At 42.4% G+C, this 27,620-nt stretch overlaps 1 protein-coding gene and 1 non-coding gene across 2 annotated transcripts in view; one reads left to right on the forward strand and one right to left on the reverse strand.

Annotated features, from left to right (window-relative positions):
* Positions 1 to 27,620, reverse strand: part of PRKX (protein kinase X-linked) — a 111,602-nt gene that overhangs the window by 27,555 nt on the left and 56,427 nt on the right. The window contains exons 2-4 of the mRNA XM_039513257.1: positions 25,411 to 25,579; positions 16,869 to 17,132; positions 1,066 to 1,185 (exon numbers count right to left, since the gene is read on the reverse strand). Of these exons, the coding sequence (XP_039369191.1) occupies positions 1,066 to 1,185; positions 16,869 to 17,132; positions 25,411 to 25,579 (553 nt within the window). The remainder of the gene's footprint in view (positions 1 to 1,065; positions 1,186 to 16,868; positions 17,133 to 25,410; positions 25,580 to 27,620) is intronic.
* Positions 22,828 to 22,900, forward strand: TRNAK-UUU. Its single transcript has one exon. It is a non-coding gene; the product is annotated as a tRNA-Lys (tRNA).

Consider the following 27,620-nt stretch of genomic DNA (forward strand, 5'->3'; position numbering starts at 1 on the left):
TCCTCCTTAATATTTAACTGAAATACTTAAATGAATGTATTTGTAATGTCAAGAAATATTTCTTTAGTGGCAAAGATTTTAAGTTTGTCTTCTGAGAACACCGCCATCTAGTGAATCCCAAAATATTGTTGGAAAAAGTTTATAAGCATGTGAACTCAAGAAAGAATCCCTAGATAGCTTTTACTTTTTTACCCCTCTCCTTCTTCTCCTGCATCTTTTTGGAATTTACTGTACTAGTAATAAACTTTTCATCCAAAGAAGTAAAGCACCATAACAGAGTGCACAAAATGAAATAATGCAGAATCTGTTTTCCAATTGCCATGTTCCAACTTCCATAAGATAGGAGAGGGTTTTGATATAGTTGTTAAAGTCTCAGTCTTAAAGTTAAACCAGGCTCTTTAGAGCAAACTAGTAGCCTCTCTCTGCACAAGAACAGTCCATGTACAAAATCTAAACTCTAAAAAAATCCTTAAGCTTCCAACTGAAATATAAGTTAGAGTGAGAGGGTAGAAAATAATGAAGTTTGATCATACCTCTGTTTTTTTTTTAAAGGAAAAGAGAAATGTGTTTAAATATGTACATATATTTTCTTAATTCTTGAACTGTAAATCAGGTGAGTTACCCTTTATGAAGCTTGCTCACTTCTCTTCAAAGAATTGCCAAAAAGACAAGTTACAGTGCTAGTTTGCAGGACGCTCAACCGTTGAGAAAGGTATAACTGATTATTAAATAAATACTTTATGGAGGCTCAAACTGAACTCCATGATGGGAGAATATAGAATTGCAGAATTTTGAGCAGAATATTTTCATAACTGTAAACTGGGATTTTGCTTCAGAATCTCCAGTCAGGTTACTGGGAGCTGTATGGCTAAATTCTTTTGCATTCCTAATAGAGTACATCTTTGCAGTCTCTCTCATAGGCTCTTAATTCTTTTCTTCACAGTAAGACAAGATAATCTAATTAGTAGTAGACTAAACATATACCCAAGATATTTCAAACTTGTTATTCAGAATACTGAAATAGAGTGAACGTTATGTACTTAGTATCACCAGAGAAACACTTACCCTGACAGCATCTCAAATATCAAAATTCCTAGAGCCCACCAGTCCACAGCTCTTCCATGACCTTTACTCTGTATCACTTCTGGAGCAAGGTATTCTGGTGTGCCACACAGCGTCCATGTTCTAAGAAAAACAACAAAAACATAACATCTAAACTTTACTGTTTTAAATGGCTGGATTGAAACTAGAATTACAATTAATACTATAGGCACACTAATGTTTGGAACAGGGAAGTTCACAAAGCTCTAAATGTATATTACAAGTGGCAAGTCAAGAATATTGCTGTTTTTAATCATTTCATACAAGGTCAGGAAAGGCCATTGTAATTATCTACTCTGAACTCCTACAACAGAGGTATAGGGAAGTGAAATGACTTGCTCAGGGTCACATAGGAGGTTAGTGATAAAGATAGGAATAGAAATCATGTTTCCTGATTCCCAGTACAGTGCTCTATTCACTAGACCAGTGGTCACCAACACATCGATTGCAATCGACTGGTCGATCCTGGAGCCTTGGCCAGTCAGTTGCGATCTCCGGGGCTAAAAGTCTGGTGGCGCAGCGGGCTCAGGCAGGCTGCCTGCCTGCCTGCCGTGGCCCCACACTGCTCCCAGAAGTGGCTGGCTGCTCGCATATCTCTGCAGCCCACTCATGTAGCCCCCATTGGCTGGTTCCTGGGCAACGTAAGCAGTGGGGGCAGCACTTGCAGGCACAGGTAGCTCACAGATACCCACTACACACACACACACACACACCCGGGGCCGCACGCAAGACATGCCAGCAGCCAGCCACTTCTGGGAGTGACATGGGGCCATGGCAGGCAGCCTGCCTGAGTCCTCTGCGCCGCTGACCAGGAGCAGCTTGTGGTAAATGCTTCCCAGCCGGAGCATGCACCTTGCAACCTTGCCTGCATCCAAACCCCCAGCTGAAGATTTTTAGAATCATGTTGTTCATTCTACTTATCCATTCATATTCCTATGTTTGCATCTTATTTTCATGCTAGGAAATTTCCAATATTTATAATTAGAATTTAAACATTGAGTATAAACATTATATTTTGTAAGAAAAAAGGCAGAGAAATAGGCAAAAAAAAATCAGTAAGTACACTGCTTTCATCTAATCCTGGATACTGCATCCACCCTGCCAGTTTAACCCACAAAGCTTGCAGTTCGTATGGAAATGCAAATTTTGTCATCTTCTCAAAAGCTGAAATCCTCCAAACTAGCTTAAATATGCAGTGAATAACTTTTCAGACAATTTAAAATTGGGTTCCTTATAGTGCATTGTAGTCCTGGGTCTGAGTCACTTGTACAATGCGGGCACTTTTGATCAGTCAAGAATAGTATTAGTAATACTAAGAACAGCAATAGTAGTAACTTCAGCATCATGCAAGGAGGCATTTGTGTAATGCTGCTACAACCTCCAGTAAGCTCCTGCCACTGACAAAACCCACTTTGAATCCGCTGATTCAGTGTTTAACTTTGTACTCAGATCTCTGCTAGTCATCAGGTGCCCTACAACCCTATCCCTGTGGCTATTTAAGGCTCCCCACGTGTCTGGAAATGACAACTTTCAGCAGGATCCCAGCCCTCCCCTTTAAACACAGCTGAAGGACCATACCCATACCCATCCCACACCAGAACCCCACTGCCCCAGCCCAGAGCCCGCTCCTGCACCCAAACTCCCTCCCAGAGCCTGCAACTCTCACCCTCTCCTGCACCCCAACACTCTGCACCAGCCTGGAGACCCCTCCTGCACCCAAACTTCCTCCCAGGGCTTGTACCCCTCACCCCTTCTGCACCCCAACCCCCTGTCCCAGGCTCAGCCATGCACACCCCACAGTTGAGAATGCTACACTGATTTGCAACAATCCCAGAAGGATTTTGGATCTATAAACCACAAATGACACTAATAAAAAGTAAAAGTCATGAAATGTCCAGTGGATTCTAGGAGATTGGGTGCAGGCGTCATATGGTCACACTGCACCTAAACTCGCTCCCAGAGATTACGCCCTCACTCCTGCCCCCCAACCCCCTGCCCCAGCCTCAGCCCGGAGCCCTCTCCCACACTCTGAACCCCTCAGCCCTAGCCCAGAGCCTGCACCTCCTCCCGCACCCCAACCCCCTGCCCCGGCCTAGTGAAAGTGAGTGAGGGTTGGGAAGTGCGAGCGACAAAGGGAGGGGGGGATGGAGTGAGCAGGGTGGGGCCTCGAGGAAAGGGCCAGGTAGATCCTGGGTTGATCTTAAGCTCAAGAAGTGATCTTGTGTGTAAAAAGATTGGAGACCCCCTGCACTAAACTATATGGCTTTGAACTTTGTTCCAGTCTAAAAATAAATAGGGATCCATCAAACTTGTGTTTGATTACTTTTTAAAGCTCAGTTTGCTTAGGCCTTGTCTACACTACAAGACTATTTCGAATCTACTTAAGTCGAATTTGTGGATTCGACCTTATGAAGTCGAATTTGTGTATCCACACTAAATACACTAATTCGAACTTCTGAGTCAACATTAACGGGGCCGGCGTCGACTTTCGAAGCGGTGCACTGTGGGAAGCTATCCCTCAGTTCCCGCAGTCCCCGCTGCCCATTGGAATGCTGGGTAGAGCTCGCAATGCCTGCTGGGGGAAAAATGTGTTGAGGGCGGTTTTGGGATACTGTCGTCATTGAACCGTCAATCACGCCCTCTCTCCCTGAAAGCGCCGGCGGGAAATCTGATCGCGCCCTTCTCTGGTCGGTTACAGCGCGGACGCCACAGCACTGCGAGCATGGAGCCCGCTGCGATCATCGCTGCACTTATGGCCGTTGTCAACTCCTCGCACCTTATCGTCCACCTCTTCCACAGTCAGATGCTGAGAAATCGGGCGAGGAGGCTCCGGCAGCATGGTGAGGAGAGTGGCGCAGACCTCTCAGAAAGCAGGGTACGCCGCGCCGTGGAGATCATGGTGGCAATGGGTCAAGTTCATGGTGTGGAACGGCGATTCTGGGCCCGGGAAACAAGCACGGACTGGTGGGACCGCATAGTGCTGCAGGTCTGGGATGAAACAGAGTGGCTGCGTAACTTCAGGATGCGTAAGGGCACTTTCCTTGAACTGTGTGACTTGCTGTCCCCTGCCCTGAAGCGCCAGGACACACGGATGCGAGCAGCCCTGAGTGTGCAGAAGCGAGTGGGCATAGCCCTCTGGAAACTTGCCACGCCAGACAGCTACCGGTCAGTAGCGAACCACTTTGGCGTGGGCAAATCTACCGTGGGGGTTGCTGTGATTCAAGTAGCCCACGCAATCGTTGAGCAACTGCTCTCAAAGGTAGTGACTCTCGGAAACGTCCAGGTCGTCATAGATGGCTTCGCCGCGATGGGATTCCCAAACTGTGGTGGGGCTATAGATGGGACTCACATCCCTATCCTGGGACCAGCCCACCAGGCCAGCGAGTACATTAACCGAAAGGGCTACTTTTCAATGGTGCTGCAAGCACTGGTGGACCATAGGGGACGTTTTACCAACATCTTTGTCGGGTGGGCGGGCAAGGTTCATGATGCGCGTGTGTTCAGGAACTCTGGTCTCTTCAAACGCCTCCAGGCAGGTACTTTCTTCCCGGACCACAAAATAACGGTTGGGGATGTGCAGATGCCTACAGTGATCCTCGGGGACCCGGCCTACCCGCTAATGCCCTGGCTCATGAAGCCCTATACAGGCGCCTTGGACAGTGAGAAGGAGCTCTTCAACTACCGGCTGAGCAAGTGCAGAATGGTCGTGGAGTGTGCTTTCGGACGTCTCAAGGGGAGATGGCGGAGCTTACTCACTCGCTCGGACATCAGCGAAAAGAATATCCCCGTAGTTATTGCTGCTTGCTGTGTGCTCCACAATCTGTGTGAGAGCAAGGGCGAGACCTTTTTGGCCGGATGGGAGGTTGAGGCAAATCGCCTGGCTGCTGTTTACGATCAGCCAGACACCCGTGCCGAGAGAATATCCCAGCGGGAAGCGCTGTGCATCCGGGAGGCTTTGAAAGCTAGTTTCCTCGCAGAGCAGGGTAACCTGTGACTGTCCACTTGATTTTAAGAGAGCCAGATCATGGGCCTGTGTCTGTATGTGTCGAGTTAGATCTGAGCTCACAAACCCGGTTCTCCAAGTTTCCCCCACTTCCAAAGCACGTTTTAAAACTAATGACATGTAACAGTAATTAATAAGAAATCTTTCGTTGACTTTGCATTTCTGTTCCTGGGTTGAAACATGGAAGCATACTGTGCTGGGTTTGGTGTGCACTGATGTACAGACCGCTTGTCCAATACAGGACGGACAGCCTCCTGCTCCTACATAGGTCTGTGGGGTGGGGGACGGTTTACAGTGATTGTGCATGTAGGGGTGGGTTTGCAGGAATGGGTGGGTTTGCAGGAAGGGGCGAGGGGTGCCGTCTTTGGATAGGGGTTTGCATGATGGCTGTGGGCTGTGGGTTTGGGTGTTAGAAGGGGTGAGGGGTGTGGGGGACGGGTGAGTATCTGTCCCTGGATGAGGGCTCTTTTTGGGGCTCAGGGCAGCGGAGAGGCTCGTGGCTACGGTCGAAGTGCATGGTAAGGGAAGCCTGCCTTTACATTCGGGGATGGCAGGCGCCAGGACCCTGGACAAGCATACACATCAACTAATGACCCGGGGCAGCATACACCACACAGACTGACCCTTGTGCCTAGTGACTGCAGTCTGTGTGTGCCCTGCAGTTGACCCTGCCCCCAAGTCTGTACCCTGGTAATGTGGGCTATGCACTGCAATTAAAAATCCCCCCCCACAAAGTCTTCTGACACGAGAAACGTGACGGAAACAGAGAGTAACAGCAAACCGCTTTTAATAATGTTATACACAGTGGGGGGTTGAAACTTGGATTTGGGACTGGGTGATCCTGTAAGGGAAGAACTTGTACAAATGTAGAGCGCGAGAGGTGTCTTGTACATTAGCGCTCTGCTGCGGTGCAGTGACAGTTCTCACGGCCCCTACCGCCCCTCCTTCTTGTAACTTTGGGTGAGGGGGGGACAGGACTTCTTGGCGTTGGAGGGCGGTTGCAGATGCAGTGCAGGGGGGCTCTCTCCTCCTGCCTGCGGTCCTGCAGAACATCTACAAGGCGCCGGAGCGTGTCCGTTTGCTCCCTCATTAGACCAAGCAGCGTTTGAGTCGCCTGCTGGTCTTCCTGCCGCCACCTATCCTCCCGTTCGATGTGTGTGCGATGCTGCTGACACAGGGTCTCCCTCCACTGTCTCTGCTCTGCCGCCTCGGCTGTGGAGCAGGCCATCAGTTCCGCGAACATGTCGTCCCTAGTCTTTTTCTTTCGCCGCCTAATGTTAGCCAGCCTCTGCGAGGTGGATGACGGGGCAGTCCGGGAAAGAGCCAAAGCTGTGTGATGGGAAAAAGTAAGTGATTTCCTTGAACAGATACATGTTTGCAAACAGTGAACACAGTCTAGTCAGTTTCTGTGAACAAGACCATACAGGGCACCTAGTCTCACGAGATCTCAGGCCAAGTTCGAGATTTCGGAATACGCTTTCAGTGGTTGCGGTCTTGCACAGGCGAGACGCCAAGCGGGGAGGGACAGCTGAATCCGTCTAGCAGCCAGTCCTGGTAAGCCTTACAGTAGAGTCTGCTTAACAGTTAATGGATAGCTGTGCCCTCCCGCTAAAGGCAATCTGGAAAGCATAAAGTCTGAGCCTTTTCCAGCCCCTCCCGGCAGTGCATGGGAAAGATCACTGTATGCTTTTCCTCTGTGGCCTCCAACAAGTGGCTGTTAAGCGAGGGTCATTCTTATGCAAAGTTAAAGTCTACCATTCACAATAGTAACAGTACACTAATTGCCCTAATTAGATGCAGCACTTCCAGAACCACCTTACCCTGAGGCGTGTCACTCGGAGTCAGAGAGAGCGGATGCTAAGAGAAGCCCTGCACAGACCAGGACCATATGCTGCCATGCTTGTGGAGGCGATGATCCCCCTTTACATTAGGATGGCCTGGCGCAGAAGAGTGTGCTTCCACGGAGCACCCAATAAGGCACCTCTCCCCAGGAACCTCCTGCTGAGGCTTTTCGAGCTGCTCTCTGAGAGCTTTTTTGAACTGTCCCAAGAGGATTATTGCTCTATTCCTATATGTGTGGACCTACTTTTTGTATAGTTTGAGATTTAAAATTTTTTATATAGTATTTCTATTTTTTATATACCTGTTTCTTAAAAAATAAATGTTTCCCTGTTTGTAGCACTTACCGCCTGATCCTTCCCCTGATTCTGAGTCCGGGTTAACGGGCGGGGACGGTTGGTAGGGGATCTCTGTGAGGGTGATGAAGAGATCCTGGCTGTCAGGGAAAGCGGGAGTGGGTTCGCTGTCGCCTACGCCGTCCTCCAAAGACCATTCCTCATCTTCCCCATCGGCGAACATCGAGGAGGAACTGTCCCGGTACACTATTCCGTCCTCGGAGTCCACCGTCACTGGTGGGGCACTGGTGGCTGACCCACCTAGAATGGCATGCAGTGGCTCGTAGAAGCGACATGTCTGGGGCTTGGCTCCGGAGCGTCCGTTTGCCGCTCTGACTTTTTGATACCCTTGTCTTAGGTCCTTCACTTTCACGCGGCACTGCATCGCATCCCGGCTGTATCCTTTGTCTTTCATGGCTTTCGAGACCTTCTCGAAGGTCTTTGCATTCCGCTTGCTGGAGCGCAGCTCCGAGAGCACAGACTCCTCGCCCCACACAGCGATCAGATCCTGGACTTCCCGGTCAGTCCATGCTGGGGACCTCTTTCTAGTCTGGGATTGCCCGGACTCCTCTGCTGGAGAGCTCTGCATCGTTGCAGGTGCTGCGGAGCTCGCCCCGATGTCCAACCAGGACGTCAGATTCAAAGTGCCCAGACAGGAAAATGAATTCAAATTTTCCCGGGTCATTTCCTGTGTGGCTGGCCAGAGAATCCAAGCTCGGACTGCTGTCCAGAGCGTCAACAGAGTGGTGCACTGTGGCATAGCTCCCGGAGCTACTAAGTTCAATTAGCATCCACACCAAGCCTAATTCAAGCTAGTCATGTCGAATTTAGCGTTACTCCACCTGTCGGGGTGGAGTACCAAATTCGAACTAAAGAGCCCTCTAGTTTGAATTAAATGGCTTCCTGGTGTGGACGGTTGAGCGGTTAGTTCGAATTAACGCTGCTAAATTCGAATTAAAGTCCTAGTGTAGACCAGGCCTTAGAAATATTTATTGTTGTATACTCTCTCCACAGATACACAGGTCCGCTAAAATTTGAACACTCTGCAATGTAATTCAAGCAAACACTTGAATTACACTATATTACATATACACACACATTTAACTATCTGCTTTGACTCAGGGCTCATTTATTGTTTTGTCAGGATACATTTCTAGCCATTCAAAATTTATCTTTACTATCCAAGGTTAAGCACTGTTATTAAGGAATGTTATTAAGTGGTAATTCAGCTGCCTATGCTATATACAATAGATAACTAATTGTTGTAATGAACTAGAACTCTGAACTGTTCTCTGTGAAACATCTGTGCTGCATCTCTTTCAGAGTTTCTTTGGCTTCACTAGCTTGAGATTCTTTTTAAGTGTGAAAATAAAAATCCTGTTTTCATTTTTGAAGACCTGCACTTCCCTGAAATTAAGTAGTCAAAAGAATATTCTTGAGTTGAAATGGGAAAAGGGAGCATCTCCATCACAGAAGAGGTATATAGAGTCTTACTCCTTGTCAAAATTTGACAAAAGTACTCCTAGAATGAATGAGAAAAATCATTTCAAAGCTTTGTATCCCACCACTATAACTGCATTTGAAATAAAAAACAACCCCCCACACACAAATTCTCTCTCTCTCAGGGAGGTGGGGGGGAGAGAAACAGTTTTTTAAGAGTCAGGCCTGAGATTTTAAATTGGGTGTTTATTAGAAAGGAAAAGACTGTTGAGGTAATCCTTTAAAACAGGGCTCCTACTGTAGGAGTTTAATAATAAAGGTAATAAGTGGAGATATACCAATCTCCTAGAACTGGAAGGGACCTTGAAAGGTCATCGAGTCCAGCCCCCTGCCTTCACTAGCAGGACCAATTTTTGCCCCAGATCCCTAAGTGGCCCCCTCAAGGATTGTTGTTAATGTTTTAAATGGGGTAAAAGTTAAAAGATGTTTTGCTCCAACAGAACTGTCAGAATATATTTTCAAACACTCTCCTCTACATGCCCAGCATTTCTTGAAACTGTTCATTCGCCTGAAGACACTCCTTCAGTTTTTACCATAAGAAGTTTGGGGTATTATTTTTAAAATTTAGAAAATGTCTGATTTTTAGAAGATACAATCTAACACCCAAATATCCAGACACAGCATTGCTTTACACACTAGTGCCATCTAGCAGTAGCCTGAAAGATGACTATAATGCATTACAAGGTATGCAATCAGTCTTGAAAAATGAAAAATTCAAAACAAAAAAATAGAACCATATCATTTTAGGGTTTGATTTTTCATTCACATTAATTAGTCAAGTGCTACAAACTGAGCCAGATTCCAGCATTTGACTATGGACTTTACAACAGAAAACAATGCATGAAGCACAGAATAGAGAGCTGGAATCTTCTTGGATTCCGACCTTCACAACTTATTTGTGGCCAGATTTTTCAGATAGAAACGTCCTTATGAAATATTAGAGCATTGCCTCCAGTGCACAAGAGATTACGTATCTTACTGCTAACAATAAGATTAAAATGAGCTGTTTCCTTAACTACTTAATAGTTTTGTAATGGATAAAATTACTCAACTTGAAAAAAGAAAATTACAGGTGTAGGGAAATTAATTAGAGAGTACCTGGTCAAACACGACCATCGGGTTTTACTACTACCCAACAGGACACCTGTTTTTACTGCTAATTTTATCACAAACTACTTATATTAACTGATTGCCCACACATTTGAAGGCGAGTGTGTTAACTCTTCATCATGCTGGAATCATTAGCGTATCTATTTTTCTTCACACAGCATTCTTCTGTATATACTTGTGCTTTTACCTTTTTATTTTTCTAGATTTATAAAATACATCCATTCCACGTTTCAGGAACCTAAATAATTTTAGAACCAACTCCAAAAAAAAAAATCAAGTTGCTCTGCTGAGATCAATAATAAAGTTGACCAATTTCATAAATGGCAAGTCCCTCCCCCATACAAAAGTTCTGGGAAAAATGACCAGCCTTACAGAATATTTATTGGCTGCATGTTTCTGTTTTCTCTGAAAATAAAACTGAAGATGAAAGAGGAAATTAATCTTTAATAGAGTAGACAAATTATTTTAAAACATGACAAGATTTTTCATATCTTGGGTTCACAAGGTAAGAATTAAAATAAAGCAGGAAACTGAAGGGTACGGAAATTGTCTGTGTAGGATTGCAGCCTAAGTTCCCCCTAAGCTGCGTGGCCATGCAGCAGGCTATTAAGGGCTGCGCAGGCATGCAGAGGGGAGAGTTGCCTCTCTGCCTGTCCCCCAACCCCGGGCTACTGCGGTGAGAGAGGGCTGGGGGGAATCCTCTGTCCCTGCCACAGCTCCAGGGCAGCCTGCGCCCCAAACCCCTTATCCCAGCCCCACCCCAGAGCCTGTACCCACAGCCAAAGCACCTCCTCCCCCCAGCCCTTGCACCGCAACCCTCTGGCCCAGCCTTGAGCCCCCTCCTGCATCTCAACACCCTAATCCCCAGCCCCACCTCAGAGCCCGCACCCCCAGCCAGAGCCCTTAACACCCCCCCACACCACAACCCTCGTCCCCAGCCCTGAGCCCCCTCCCACACTCCAAATATAGCAAATCTATTGATTTCAATTATAACACAGAATACAAAGTGTACAGTGCTCACTTTATATTTATTTTTGATTAAATATTTGCACTGTAAAAAAAATAGTATTTTTCAATTCACTAAACACAAATACTGTACTGCAACGTCTATCATAAAAGTTGAACTTACAAACGTAGAATTATGTACAAAAAGTAACTGCATTCAAAAATAAAATATAAAACTTTAGAGCCTTCAAGTCCATTCAGTCCTATTTTTTTTTTACGGCCAAATCGCTCAGACAAATAAAGTTTATTTACATTTGCAGGAGATAAGGCTGCCTGCTTCTTGTTCATGTCACCTAAAACTGTGAGACCTGGTTTTCGCATGGCACTGTTGTAGCCGGCGATGCAAGATATTTACATGCCACATGCGCTAAACATTCGTATGTCCCTTCATGCTTCAACCACCATTTCAGAGAACATATGTCCATGCTTCTGATGAGTTCTACTCGATAACAATCCAAAGCAGTGCGGATTGAGGCATGTTCATTTTCATCCTCTGAGTCAGATGCCACCAGCTGAAGGCTGATTTTCTTTTTTGGTGGTTCGGATTCTGTAGTTTCTGCATCAGCATGTTACTCTTAAGACTTCTGAAAGCATGCTCCACACCTCATCCCTCTCAGATTCTGGAAGGCACTTCAGATACTAAACCTTGGATTGAGTGCCGTTGCTGTCTTTAGAATTCCTCATTGGTACCTTCTTTGCGTTTTGTCAAATCTGCAGCAGAAGTGTTCTTAAAATGAACAACATGTGCTGAGACATCATCCGAGACTACTATAACATGAAATATATGGCAGAATGTGGGTAAAATACAGCCGGAGCCATACAATTCTCCCCTAAGGAGTTCAGTCAAAAATTTAATTAAGGCATTATTTTTTAACGAGCATTATCAGCATGGAAAAATGTCCTCTGGAATTAAAGGGCATACAAATGTTTAGCATATCTGACACATAAATACCTTGCAACGCCGGCTACAAAAGTCCCATGTGAATGCATGTTCTCATTTTCTGGTGACATTGTAAACAACAAGTGGGCAGTACTATCTCCCGTAAATGTTAATAAACTTGTTTGTCTTAGCAACTGGCTATATAAGAAGTAGGACTGAATGGACTTGTAGGCTCTACAGTTTTACATTGTTTTATTTTTGAATGCAGTTATTTAACCAAAAAAAAAATCTACATTTTTAAGTTGCACTTTCACAATAAAGAGATTGTACTAGAGTACTTGTATGAGGTGAATTGAAAAATCTTGTTTTTTACAGTGCAAATATAATAATATAAAGTGAGCAGTGTACACTTAGTATTCTGTGTTGTAATTGAAATGAATATATTTGAAAATGTAGAAAAACATCCAAAATATTTAATAAACAATAGAATACCAATTTAAATGTAACAGTGTGAATAAAAGTGTGATTAATGTTTTTTGAGTTAATCGTGTGAGTTAACTGCAATTAATCAAAATCCCTAACTAAACAAGTCAAAATATTAGATAATTAAGATTGTAGGGTTTTATGCTGGATCTCATCACCATAGTATCCGAATGTATTTATTGATAGTCAACAGAGAACTAGCCAAATCCTCTGTATGTTTAGTCCTGGGTGAGAGAACAAGAGTGAAAAGATAGATAATCAGGAAGTGAAGTGAGGACACACTACTTTGGAGGAAGCCATCAACATGAAGTGGAAAACTGGAAGAAAACAGTTGAGTGATAGAGAAGGAAGAAAAGGGGACAAGTCAACACAAGAGAAGCAGAGAAGAGATAACTCCTTGTTTTCTAAGGAGGGTTGGAGAAAAGAGGCAGGAGAGAAGAGAAAACCAAAGAAAATCTTACCTGCCAGAAACCACCACCATATCATTCTCAGACTGAAAAATTGCTGTCTTAGGGCAAAAGCGTAGCATTGAGCTGATTCGCTCCATAGAAAGCTCAGGTAGACCTGAGAAGCTTTGCATACAGGAAGGACTGTGCAGATTGTGCAATCACAGAGAATGGAGCAACTTGCTCCATTACACATTGTGACCAGACAATCAGTGAGAGGATTTGGGAGGGTTTAACCTGGCCCATGTCTTCTTGCTGTTTGCCTGGGATGACAGTCTCCACCTTTTGGGTTTACCAAAGCAGCACCCCTTGTACTCATTTGAATACAGCAACTACAACTGTTTAGACCAAGGCAGGGGAAACTCTGTGTGGGCTCACTCATCCTCTGTATGCTGCACGTGGGCTTGCCACTATCTGGCCTGTGACAGCCAATTCATTCGGCCAAAGGTAGGAATGACGAAAAAAATAAAATAAAATAACCCATAAACTAAAAGGGAACAGAAGAGTGAGAAATCAGTCACATTTCATGTGAAACTGATACCCTCCTGAACCATTATTTTTAATTACTCCTCCTTTAGAACACTTTGACAACAATTTACTTCAGGCATTTAAGAGAAAATGTCAATAAATTGACATTTTTGTCATTTTTGAAAGGGAATAATTCTTTACATGTAAAAATTATGAAGCGTGAACCACTTATAAACAAGCTTGTCATGTTTTATAGGGTATTCTAATCCTTAGGAAGATGTCAGTTTAAGTAATAGAATAATCTAAAGGCCAGATTACAAGCCCTAGGAATGGTATAATTCTATTTAATTCCTTTTTGAGGGAGGAGAGAAACAGAGATAATCTTGGGGTACTTCTGCTTTAATATATAACCTGGCCTGGGCAGTTTCTTTGTAGCAGCTGTGTTAGTTTCCAGAGTTTTGATTTGTTGTACTTATATTTTTGTACAGCTCCTACTTTGGGGTAAGTGCGCTATAAATTTAAAACATAATTATAGATATATAGCCACTACTTCTCTGCAATAATTGTATTAGGAGAGCTCTCTCTTTTTATAGATGCACAATTATAGCTATAATGTTCTATGTATTAAGTCACTACTTCTCTGCAATCAATTGTGTTACAATCACTGTTTTTATAGATGCACAATACATAGCAGGAGTGAGCAAACGTTTTGGTTCGAGGGCGACATCTGGGTGGGGAAATTGCAAGGAGGACCATGAATATAGAGCTGGGACAGAGGGTTGGGGTGCAGGAGGGGTGCAGTGTGCAGGAGGGAGCTCAGGGCAGGGGGTTGGAGTGCAGGAGGGAGTGCAGGCTGTGGGAAGGGTGTAGTGTGCAAGAAGGGGCTCAGGGCAGGGGGTTGAGGTTCAGGAGGGGTGCTGGGTGCGACAGAGGGCTGAGGGCAGGGGCTTGGGGTGCAGGAGGAGTACAGTGTGCAGGAGGGGGCTCAGGGCAGGGGGTTGGGATGCAGCAGGGGTGACACGGGGATCAAGGCAGGGTTGGGGGGCAGGAGGGGTTCGAGGTGCTTGAGCAGCTCCAGTGTGGCTAAGGTAGGCTCCCTGCCTGCCCAGGCGGAGGGGGGTGGGGGGAGCAGAGGGCTCCACATGCTGCCCTTGCCTGCGAATACTTCCCCCGAAGCTCCCATTGTCTGCAGTTCCCTGTTCCTGGCCAATGGGAGCTGCGCAGGGCAGTGCCTGCAGGCAAGGGCAGCCGCAGTGCCGGCTGCTTCCAGGAGCGGCACGGGGCTGGCAATCCCGTGAGCCAGATCCATAGCCCTGACAGCCTGGATCCAGCCTGAGGGCTGTAGTTTGCTTACCCCTGATATATAGTTAAAAAAAAAAAGGAATTTTAAATTCACAATAATACAAAGGGAGAATTAGTTTTACTCTCTTTCTAGTGGTTAAACATAGCACCATGAGTTTGCTAAACTACCATCTATGGCCTGTAAATACCACCCACATTGCTGAACAGCGTACTTTGCATTACTCTCCTCATCTCTTTACAGTTGGAGTAGCTATAAATTACACACCACTCTACCATACTCAAGTCAAACCTAATGCAAAGTGCCAGACTATAATCTTACCAACTACTTTTCTGAAATAGGAGAGAAAATGTAAACAGTATACAAAATACAGGAGAGGTATTACAGTATAATATTACAGAATATATTCAAATTAACCCACTTCCTCTTTGTTCTAGATTTTAAATTGCTCAAATCAAAGTATATTGTTCAGTCACACTGTTGATGCTGAGTTATACCCATTATACTTAACCACACCAAACACCAAATTTAGATCAGCCACTAAGTGGCAGTATCTGCATTTAAAAAAAAAAATCATGGGAATTAGTGCAAATACAATACAATTCATAATAAGACCCCCTAATTTACTACATGCAATAAAGGTCTGTTTCTTGTTAGTCAGCAGAATTCAGTGAATTGGAGTTTTATGAATTTCTGAAGTAAGAACTGCCACTGGGTTATAATCACTTGGGTAAATCAGGCAGTCTCCATAATTGTCTATAAAGACTGCCATTAAAGACAAGAAAGATCTTGCATTCAAAACAACGTTTAAGTTAATTTATTCAGGTAGGGGAGGAGCAATCATTTCTATAGTAATGTAAAACAAATCCAGACAATCCAGTGAAATGTGGTGCTCAGAAATTAAAATTAACCTCACTTTATCACAAACCTGACCTCCAATGTTCAAGAACCTTTACCATTACAGGACAACCTCAACACATGAGATTCATTCATATTTTAAAAACAAGCGCTACTAGATTCCATATATACCCAGCATTAACTGAATTAGGACAGAATCAAATACATATTTGATCATCGCATTTTTCAACTGATCTTTAGCCTCAATGTGTTTCAAGTGTTCACAAAAGTTGGAAGAAACTTTTATAAATAACCTCAATTTGCTGGTGACTTGTTATGCCCAACCAGCATCATCTTTAGCCAGCACAGGATTGGAAAGATGCAAGGAAAAGTTTGTTTCCCAAGCGACCTTCCTGTTATGATTCAGCCTGCCATGTTCTGTTTTTGTCACTTTAAGGTGTATGTTAGGGTAGCTGCAGCTGAGCCACTTCTATTTGGGTTCCCTTTGTAAAATCCCCACATATGCTAAAGTAGAACAGAAGTGATCAAAGAAATCAGCATAATCTCTCATCAAGTTTGTGTCTGTCAATTAAATATTGTTAGCATTAGTATATGATCCAGTCTAGTTTTTAGCATCCCAATCAAATGAGGTTTCCCTTATCCTGCAGGCCAACAGAGTCCTCATTGTCAGGGATTGTTCTCTAATATTCAGGTTAAATTGTTCCTTCTTAAATTCATCCTCACATGGCTAATAGCAACCCTCCCCTTTCCACCTAAATATATTCTTTTACACTGTTCCCATTAGCATTTTTCCAATGTTTATGGATATGCCAAGAGATACAAGATACACTATTCAGACTTCATCCTTACATGATCAGCAAACTAATACCCCTTTCTACCAGAAAAAGGCAATAGATGTGTTTCACATAAAATATATACAGCAGCATATCTACAGGGGAGATAGTATAGGCCATAAGGTTTTTCAATAAAACTGTCCTTATGCCTTCAGTCTAGTTTTTTTTGTAATTTTATTTCAATAATATAATATGCTAATGAATTACCAAATTTTCTTTAATCCAAATTGAAATGCCCTCTTACGGCTCCACTTTCAAAAAGTCCCTCAAAACGTAAGGATAACAAGAAAATAAAGTCAATTATAATGCATTCAAAAGTTAAACAACTTTTACTTCCAAGTCTGAAAGGTTAATATCACATTTTAACACTGATGTTCACAGATTAATGTTTGCTCATTTCACGTGAGTCACTTGGTGTTTTGCAGTGCATGCACTGAACTATCCAGTGCACAAGAACATCCACAATGTTTTTTAGAAAGCGATTCCTTAGCCACGGTGGCACTATTTGCTATAAATGTTGCTGAATACTATCTAATGTACAGTAGTTTCAGTATTCCTTTCCTCCTGGTAGTAAGGGTGTAATGTGGTTCTCTCAGATGTCAACAACACTAAGAGTGAATGAAAAATTGAGCACTGAAAATAAACGTTACTTCTCACCCAAACTTAATTATGTTTTACTTTTTAAGTGTGATTTTAAAAAGTCTTACCTATCCACCAGCTTTTTAGCAAATCCAAAATCTGTAAGCTTGATATGCCCTTCTTTATCTAACAATATATTTTCAGGTTTTAAGTCTCTGTAAACGATTTCTTTGGAGTGCAAATATTCTATTGCACAAATAATCTCCGCAGAGTAAAACAGTCCTGTGCTGTTGTTGAAACGCCCCATGTTGCGAAGATAACTAAAAAGTTCTCCTCCAGGTACATATTCCATTAACATGTATAAAAAGCGTTCATCGTGGTAGGTCCAAAATCTGTAACAAAAAGTCTTTATTAAATATTGAGCCAATAAATCATTTGTAAAACAAATCAGATATTCTGTAAACTGGTGGTGTTCCATTGTCTCAAGGAAAGAAGTATTCTAAAATAATGTGTAGTTAACTTGTGGATTTCACTGCACAAGATATCTCCAAGACCAAGAGCTCAGTAGGATTTTAGGTACCTATGATGGATATATGGATAAGATTTCCCAGAGTTAAATCAGGTAGGGGAGAGACACCCACCCCTGCCTTAGACAAGATATAAACTTTCACTCTTCAGGGTACAAGCCAACAACTAACTGGCCAAGCTTAGAAATAAAGCTTCCCTTTGTAGGTAGGTTTCCCCCATAATTGTCTGTCATAGGGTTTCTTGCACATTCCTCTGAAGCATCTGATTCAGGCCACTGTTACAGACACAATGAGCCACTGTTCTTTATCTATTAAGACAATTCTTGTGTTCATATATTGTACTCAACATAGTGAAGCCCAAATGAAAAATAAAGTGTGATCTAAATTTGGAAAACTGCTTATGACAAGGTGTCTAAAGGGAGAAAAATACACTGTAGCTAAACCATTTTTTCCCCGTCATTTAAGTCATGTCTTAATAGAAGTTCCATATCTCCATCTTTCACTTCTGTAGTGTATTCCATTCAAGGTTCTCAAAAGGATATTTCACAAACAGAAATGTGAGCTAGTAAAGGATTATAGTTCTCATTTTAAAATTTAGGGAAAGTTGGGAAGAGAAGTTTAGTGGCTTGCCAGAAGTTTGTGGCATAGCCAGAAACAGAACTCCCATCTTTTCATACCCAGTACTATGACTTAACCATTAGACCATCTTGACATCATCCACATCATAATTTTGTTGTGCAACTGCTGCGTCAATGCCAACAAAGGGATTAGCTTTAACAAAATCCTCAGTCTTGACTAGGGCCTCTAAGCACTACTATAAAGAAACATCTGCACCCAGATATTAAGCTGATAAGTACCTCCATCCTACAGATTCTCTTTCCTCTTTCAATTGAGAAATACTGTTTTTTCAGTAGTACTACTACACCCAGCACCAGACAGTGAAAAACAAGCTATGCAACATTAAGGAAATGCATTCCAGCTCATTTAAGTCAGAAGGAAAAGAGAGGTTGATCAAAACATGCTGGCTACTATTAAGTAGAAGTCAACAACTAATAGTGAAGGCCAAGAGACAGAGAGAGTGTATGTGTACATGTGTGTGTGTCACACACACTCATTACATAAGCATACTTAGCACAATGGGGCCACACTCCTCAAACATGGGCTCATAGCATTAGACAAAAAGAATTAATAAAATAGCAAGTATAAATTAGAACTGCTGCCTCACAAAAAGTTTTGTACTGAACGCAAGATCATAATCTAGCATATGCTAGAAAGGGAAGATAATTTTTTTTCCACCCATAGCGAACAGACCAAATACCACACTTGTATCCAATCTGTCAGCCTAAAGAGCAAATCTGTTAAGAAGAAAGTCTGTATTGGAGTAAACTGAACAGGTATTCTGAGACACACCCTGCAATTTCTAAACTGAATTGTCCCCTTACTGCTTCTGCAGCATCAGCAACACCCCACTTCCTGCCCACTGCACTGTAGGGAAAGGAGGAGAAAGGCAGAGTTGGCTGGAAAATGGAGATCTCTACCCATTAAAAAAAAAAAAATTCAGAGAAAGCTCTGACTCTCAGTCTCCACACCCTAGCTCTGGGGCCAGAGAGGCAAAGAGCTTAGGCACTCAGCCTCATTAGCCTTAAAACAGGATGGGGGGCAAGGAGGGGGGGGCTAAGAGGCAGAACCAGGGTGCATCACCACAGCAGCCCTACCAAGATAAAAAGCTTTTGTCAGTTTCACAGGCAGAAAGTAAAATTGACAAATGCCTTCTAGACAAGCAGCAAAGAAGCCCTCATTTCATTATTCCCTATGGGAAAAAAACAACACCAAAAAAAAACAAACTTTTCAGTTGTGTGAAAAGGGTATTTTCCCTTCAAAAATTGGAATATTTTTGATCTCTAAAAAAATAGCTTTTGCTGCACCATTACCTGCTTCCCAGACAGGCTGCAGGAGCCCCAGGAAGAGCAGAATAGTAGCTCAACTGGTTCTTCCCAAGTCTGTGGGAGTCTTGAGCAAACTAAGGCTTCATTCCTTGATACAGGAATCTGAGAAAGCCTAGCAAAAGGCAAATTTGAGACAATGAGAACTAAACCAGTACAGCTCCTAATTCTCAGCCCCAGCACAGGTTAGCCTGGGGGAACAGGGCACAGAACTCTGGGCCATGCTTGATGTTAATGATGCTAACGTCTTTTTCTAACAAGGATGTGAAGGGCTGCCACTGACATCTTTTTCCTAAATAAAGCAAAATCCTAACAACATTGTTCTGCCAATAAACATCCCTGATAAACCGTTCCCACACCCAGTCACAGAAGAACTGTGCTATGGAACACACTGAATAACTCAAACATGCATACTCTGAGTTGAAAAATGCATTTTAAGTAGGGCTGTCGATTAATCGCACTTAACTCGTGATAAACAAAAAAAAATCATGATTAATCGCACTGTTAAACAATAGACTACCAATTGAATTTTATTAAATATTTTGGATTTTTTCTACAATTTCAAAGATATTAATTTCAATTACAACACAGAACACATCATGTACAGTGGTCACTTCATATTTTTTATTACAAATATATGCACTTTAAAAATGATAAAAGAGATAGTATTTTTAAATTCTCCTCATACAAGTACTGCAGGTCAATTTCTTTATCATGAAAGTGCAACTTACAAATTAGGTTTTTTTGGTTACATAACTGCACTCAAAAACAAAACAACATAGAACTTTGGAGCCTACAAGTCCACTCAGTTCTATTTCTTGTTCAGCCAATTGCTCAGAGAAAAGGCTTTTTTACATTTACGGGAGATAATGCTGTCCATAAAAGAATGATGCTTGTTAAAAAAAAAAATGCATTAATTAAATTTGTGACTGAACTCCTTGAGGGAGAATTGTATGTCTGCTGCTCTGTTTTACCCACCTCCTGCCATATATTTCATGTCATAGCAGTGTCAGATGATGACCCAGCACACGTTGTTCATTTTAAGAACGCTTTCACTGCAAATTTGACAAAATGCAAAGATACCAATGTGAAATTTCTAAAGATAGCTACAGCACTCGACCCAAGATTTAAGAATCTGAAGTGCCTTCCAAAATCTGAGAGGAACGGGGAGTGGACCATGCTTTCAGAAGTCTTAAAAGAGCAACACTCTGATGGAGAAACTACAGAACCGAAACCACCAAAAAAGAAAATTAACCTTCAGCTCGTGGCATATGACTCAGATGATTAAAATGAACATGCATCAGTCCACACTGCTTTGGATCGTTATCGAGCAGAACCTGTCATCAGCATGGACGCATGTCCTCCGGAACGGTGGTTAAGCATGAAGGGACATATGAATCTTTAGCACATCTGGCATGTAAATATCTTGTGATGCTGGCTACAACAGTGCCATGCGAACGCCTGTTCTCACTTTCAGATGACATTGTAAACAAGAAGGCAGCATTATCTTCTGCAAATGTAAACAAACTTGTTTGTCTGAGTAATTGGCTGAACAAGAAGTAGGACTCATCGGACTTGTAGGGTCCAAAGTTCTATATTGTTTTATTTTGGAATACAGGGTTTTTTGTACATAATTCTACATTTGTAAGTTAAACTTTCATGATAAAGAGACTGCATTACAGTACTTGTATTAGGTGAATTGGAAAATACTATTTTTGTCTTTTACAGTGCAAATATTTGTAATAAAAAATATAAAGTGAGCACTGTACACTTCGTATTCTGTGCTGTAATTGAAATCAATATATTTGAATATGTAGAAAACATCCACAATATTTAAATAAATGGTATTCTATTATTGTTTAATCGCACGATTAATCGTGATTTTTTTAATCACTTGACAGCCCTAATTTTAAGAAATTAAGCCGAACAGCCATATAGTAGAAGAGTAACTCAGAGCAGTAGAAAAATCATAAAAACAGACAACTCATCTTTAAAAAAAAAAAAAAAAAAGTACTGTGACGTGAGGCAAAATGTGGCCAAAAATGGAAGACCTGGATGTGAACACCAGTTTATTGTTTTTTGTAGGCATCTCTTAAATCATTTAGCAAAAATTAAAATAAGTGCCAACAGCTAATCCATAATCTAATAAGGCTGGGAGTCTTCTCATTAGTTTTTAAATTAAGATGTCACTGACAATGAAAAAAAAAAAAAACAGTACATACTGCAAGCCTTAAAGGAGTTTATTTTCACTTTAAAAAAGTTATTTTTTCCTTTAAATGAATGCAGCATCAATAACTCAATTTGCTTACAAAATCTGAGGCGAAGCCAAGCAGCATTATTTTAATATGAAGTTAGCTCTTGGATCTTATTATGTTTACGGGGCCAACTTAAGACTCCTATTCTGCATTCTTACAACCAAGCAACTAGTTGATATTAATGGGATGATCAAACATAGGGCTCAATTTTATTCCTAATTATTTTTCAGAAAGCCATAAATACAAAAAGTTACAGTTGAATTCACGTAGGAAACATCCTTCTTTCTGTAAGACTGGTTTACACCTCAATATGCCCACTGAAGGTAGCATACAAGATTACACCGCCTGGCTCTTGCAACAGTATAAAATAAGCATTTCCTAAACAAATGTCACATTTGAGCATGTAAATGGAGACTCAGAAGCACAAATTGTTAATTGGGCAATCAAGCACATATCCAGGTGAAATTTTAGACAGACACTTCTACAAGTTGAGTTCAGGTACAAGAAGGAACAAGAGAAGTAGATGTGTGTTGAAAGAGTAGCAATGAGGTGATATTCTCTTCCATTCATCCATCAAGTAAACATTGTGCATGTGCACAGACACACCCACAGATCCCTCCATTCTTCTTTCCATAATGAAATTGGCTACTAAAAATTATTTTGCCTCTGAGCACGATTATTCAAGAAGCATATTTAAATGTATATCCACACCAAGTTCCATTACATTTCAAATCTGAGAGATGGTACAGACAGTCATCACTGTACAGTATGTATTTTGTGTAAATAACTAATATTCAGATCCCATTCCACCATATTATGAAAGTGAGGGCTGCAAGTTTTACCTTTTTCTTTTGTTTTAAGAAAAGACCAAATTCTGCTCTCTCCCTATAGTTAAACACATTTGCTTACATCCATTTCCTTGTACAAGGGTCGCTGTATCCTCTCTCCAAACTACCATGGGATATTTCTACTAACTTTATATATTGCAGGAACATTCAGAGATACCAATCAAGATTAGGTCCCTATTGTGCTAGACAAGGTTAGGTCCCTATTGTGCTAGCAAACAGACTATTGCTGGGGGAATTCTGTGTCAAAAAATTAAAAATTCTGCACACAGTTTTAAAATTCTGCAAAATTCAGCATATTTTATCAAAAACAACAACATAATCACACCTGGGGCTGCCAGCAGGAGTCCCAGCTGATGATGCTAGGCCTGGGTGGGAGTGGGGGAGAAAAGGGAATACCAAATTCTGTGTGGAAAAATAAAATTCTGCAGGGAACATGAATTCTGCATTGCGCAATGGTGCAGAATTCCAACAGGAAGAACGTACAAAATTGCTGTCCTCACCCCCTAGCGTATGAGCCTGGCTAGCTCAGTTGGTAGAGCATCAGACTTTTACTCTTAGGGTTCAGGGATCAAGTCCCTGGTCAGGCAGAGGGACACTTTCCTCCTGTGATATCCCCCAGAATTTCACAAGGACTCTCCTTGACTTCCATATTTTAAGACAAGTGACATACAGAGGAGGGTGGGGGAGGGAGAGAGACAGGGACACATTTTAATGTACAAATTGCTTTTTTAATTATTAAAAAATGTCACCTATCCTCATCTGCTCCTCAAACTCTAGTCACCATTAGCTTTTCTAGTCTCACTTTAAAACTTTAGCTCCCACAACCTCTCTAAAAGCAGAGGAGAATAATTCACCTGCTAACAGTAGCACAAGTTTGATTTCACCCCTTAGAGACCAAATGCATCAGCTCTGCCACACTTATTTTCCATCTGACGCAAAAAGTCCTGGCATCTCACCATGCTAATGAGCCAGCTGTAACACTTTAATGAATCATTTTTTCCCTGTTTGAAAATTTCTCTAGAGCAAACAGTATTGGTGTAAAAGCAAGAGACACTTATTTCAGCTGCAATCATCCATGATCAATTAGCGGCTGAATGTTTAAATTATGCTTTTTTACCTCAAATGTCTAATGCTTTTAAAGTAAATATGTGAGCCCATATGTCACTAGCAGACCTGGCTTCTGGAAAACTACATTTTGGTTCTGCTTATGAATTCAAGGAATTCCAGTCAGCCCCTGCACCTGATTTGGATTCATTGCTTTGCTTGCATCATATATATCAAAGGAAGCCAAGAAGTGGTCTAGTCTGATTGGAAGTGGGTAGAATTAGTACAGCAATGCTGAATTCTATTATGCTTTCAGAAAGAGGCAGATATGGATGGCAAACAAGTATAGATTAATGCTGACTTCGGCTGCATTCATGTGTGTACTCACTGGGAGCAGCCTGGCTATATATGTGATTTTACAAATCTGCAGCTAAAACAAAAATCCATCATTCAGACATTATGTATTTGCACTATTCCTGGAGGACTTGAGATTCATAAATCAATTTAAAATAACAGTGAGAATCATACTAGGAAAGGTGGCAGATTAATCTCCCATATGTGCTTTATCCACAGTAAAGGTATATTAAAGGCAATAATGCAATTTTTTTCTATTCCATGACTGTTCTGAGGAAGTTACTACTGGATGTGTGAACACTTAGGGCTTGTCTACATATTGTGGCAATGTAAACTGAAGGGGCATAAATTGTAGAGTTCTCTAAAGAGCTGCGCTGTAACAGCTCCGCGTGGATCCTGCTGACGTGCTCCAGAAGGTAGAATCATCTAATTTCACAGATAAGGGCAATGAAATACAATGGGAACAGCTTGTAAACTTCATACCTTAAAGCAGGGGTGGGCAAAATACAGCCCACGGGCTGGTTCCAGCCCAACTAACGTTTCTCTCCGGCCCACCAGGCTCACTGCCCCTTCCCCCAGCACCATCTTCACAGCTCCCATTGGCCAGAAACCAGCCAATGGGAGCTGCGGGGGCGGTTCTTGAGGGTACAGGCATCACTCAGAAACCCACTGCCCCCCTCCCTCCAAGGGGCACGCAGATATGCACCGGCAGCAGCTGGCCGCAGCCAGCTCCGGGAGCGGCACAAGGCCACGGCATGCAGATAGCCTGCCTGAACCCTGCTGCGCCACTGGCTGGGAGCCACCTGTGGTAAGTAGCTCCCTGCCACAGCCTGCACCTCACACCCCCTCCGGCACCCCAGACTGGAGCCCCTTCGTGCACTCAAACTCCGTCTCAGACCCCGCACCCCCTCCATTAATATAATAAAAATGTGCAGCTCGAAACCCCAACAGGGCAGAAACCTTGAGCCCATGAGCAGAGTTGAGGGGCCCCAAGGGTGTTGGGCTCCCAAACTGCAGTCTCTTATCCAGAGTGGGGCCGTCCTGGGGGCAGCTCCACCCTCGCACATACCACCTCCTCTCCCCCAGCCCCCCACCCCACTAGCCACATCCTAGACAGGAAGTTAGAGCCAGGTGGTGCGGAGCAGCTGTTCCTCTGGCTGGTGGTGCCACGTAGTGGGCAGCCATGGCATTCCCCCATCTGCTGCTGGTACCCAGTATTGTGGCTGCTCCTCAGCTCCCAACCCCTTTTGACTGCTCATGCAGCCGGTCAGAGTTGCCTGGGCGGTTCCAGGCCCAGCAGAATCCTCAGGGAGTAGCCACCAGCACACAGCCCCAGAAATGTGGGTGGCCTGCTGAAGTGAGTTGGGGGTAGAGGTGGCGCTCCCTCCGTGGACCCTGCTGTGCAGAGCTGGCCACAGCCCCGCCAGCCGTTGCTGCTCCTCCCTCCTCCCCAATAGAAATCAAACAACACCTATGCCCAACTGTTTCCACCCCTGACCAGGAGCCCCGAGCCCCCTCCTCCCCACTGCACCCTGGAGTTTTTCTAGCATGTTGAGGGGGGGCTTCAGAAAGAAAAAGGTTGAGAACTCCTGACTTAAAGGACACTATTTAAGCCAATTTAAAAAGTTAATTGTTACTGAATATCTGGTCCCAAAAATAACCACGCCAAAGAAAAAGTGAAGGCAGAAGGAAAACTTACAATCTGATCAGAAATGGGTGATTGACCTCTTTCAAGACTGACTTCTCATTGTGTACATGCTGTTCTTGTTTTAGCCGAATGACATCTGGAATGCTCATTACTTTCAGGGCAAAGTAACGTTTGGCCATTTTTTCTTTCACCAGATGAACCCGCCCAAAAGTACCTGTGCCTGAAAATTAAAGAACAAAAGGTCAAATGAACCAACCTTTTCTATAATTGTACATATAAGAAATGCAGAAATGCAATAAGTTTAAGTAACAGTTCCTGCCCACCGAAGCAGGGTAACTGAATTCCAACTTTTCAGCTGTATTTTTTACTTCCCTCCTGCCCACACACACACACACACACACACACACACACAATGACATCTTCACAGCAATTTCTTATCAGTATTTTGTTGCAAAATCCTATTGAGGTCCCTTCTAGACCTACACTTCTATGATTCTACAAAAACTATAAATGTTTTTAGATAAATGTCATCAAGTAAAGGTGAATAAGACAGTCCATATTTTTCTTGGTTTCTCCCTTTCAGCACCATTACATTTTAGCACATTAGAAAACTATATAAAATGAAGTATGTTTTACACAAACAAAATGGGTTGGGGAAAGGAGAAAATGAAATCTCAAAACATTGGCAGAATTGCATAGTGCAGATAAAACATGGTCAAACTCAACAAATTTGATACTAAATTGTTTGTGGTCTTGTGTCTCCATACCACATGAAAAAAAGCCAATTTTTCAGTGGCATGCTCTCTTTTGCAGATAGTGTATGTTAGCAATGAATTAGGGGTGAGGAGGAAAGACTCCTGTAGAAATACCCCCCCCCACACACACACACGTACGCGGTTGCACTTCAGTCATGCATTTACCTTTTTTTTAATTTAGTATATACCTTACGTGATGTCCTTATTAAAATTGATATTATAAAAGTAAATCCATCATGAAGTGATTCACATCTACAAATTTTGTCATTACACACTTCAAATACACCTTTCATCAGAGTATCACTACACCATTCTTAAAATTATAAGCTTAAAAACCATGCACATAGATGAAGAGCTTTAGTTTGCTTACGAGAGGAAGGTAAAGTTATAATTACTATACAATACTTGTGCTTGCATTGTCTGTTCACTCTTTTTACAGCACTGACTAAAGTTAATTGAGGATCTAAGTGAAATGACAAGTAAATATCTTAACATCGCAAATTATTTTAAAGAAATCAATTAAAAGGTAAAGGTATTTGTAAAAATATTCAGTCACTTGCCAATCTTGCAAACCTCTCTCCATAATTCCAATCTCCCTTTGACAAATTACAGTTACTGGAGAAATAAAGAACAGGGCAAAATGACTAAAGTTAACATTTCGGACTAGTGTACTAAAATTAGTAATGACAATTCATTTTTCCCAAAGCTGCCTCAAACCGAAGTTCATACTACCTATCAAATTTACTATTTTTTTTATTAATGTTTATATACACTGTGCCAAAATTTGAAAAGGCCATGCTTTTGCATGGACACACCTTTAGATAAGCCTATAGTTAGAACTGAAGGATTTGATTTTTGTTGACAAGCATCCATTATACCATGTATGCACAAACAGATGACTAAATATCTTCATCGATAACTGAAATGCAGAGATGGTGAAAGTAAGAAAGACACTGCTTGAAAAGTTATTTGAATTTGATTTAAGGCTATTTTTACTTTTGCGAAAGTAGGAACCTATACAAGAAGGATGGACTCCACCTAAACCAAAATGGAAACAGATGGCTTGTATGTAAAATTAAAAAGGTCGCAGAGGATCTAAGGGCTGGTGGAAAGCAGAAAGGTGAGTAGGAAGCACACGATTCGGGAGAAGCCATCACTTAGGGATGAGTTCATTATAGACTAGTAAAGAAGTTAGGAAAGACGTTCGTAAACTACAGGTAGAAGCTAGTGAGAAACAGTCAAATGTAGGAGAGTCCCATTTAAATAGTACACATAAAGGCAAGCAACTGAACATTGACAAAATACAACCGCCACAAGTCTAAATACTAAGAGGGTAAACTAGAGTGCCTGGTATTAAATGAGGATATTGATATAACAGGCATCAAGGAAACTTGGTAGAATGAGGATAATCAATGGGATGCATTAATACCAGAGTACAAAATATACAAGAATGAGAGTAGGTTGTGACGGTAGGGTGAGCGACACTACGTGTGAAAGAAGGCAGAG

The sequence above is a fragment of the Mauremys reevesii genome, linkage group 1 (genome assembly GCF_016161935.1).
Source record: "Mauremys reevesii isolate NIE-2019 linkage group 1, ASM1616193v1, whole genome shotgun sequence".
NCBI lineage: Eukaryota > Metazoa > Chordata > Testudines > Geoemydidae > Mauremys > Mauremys reevesii.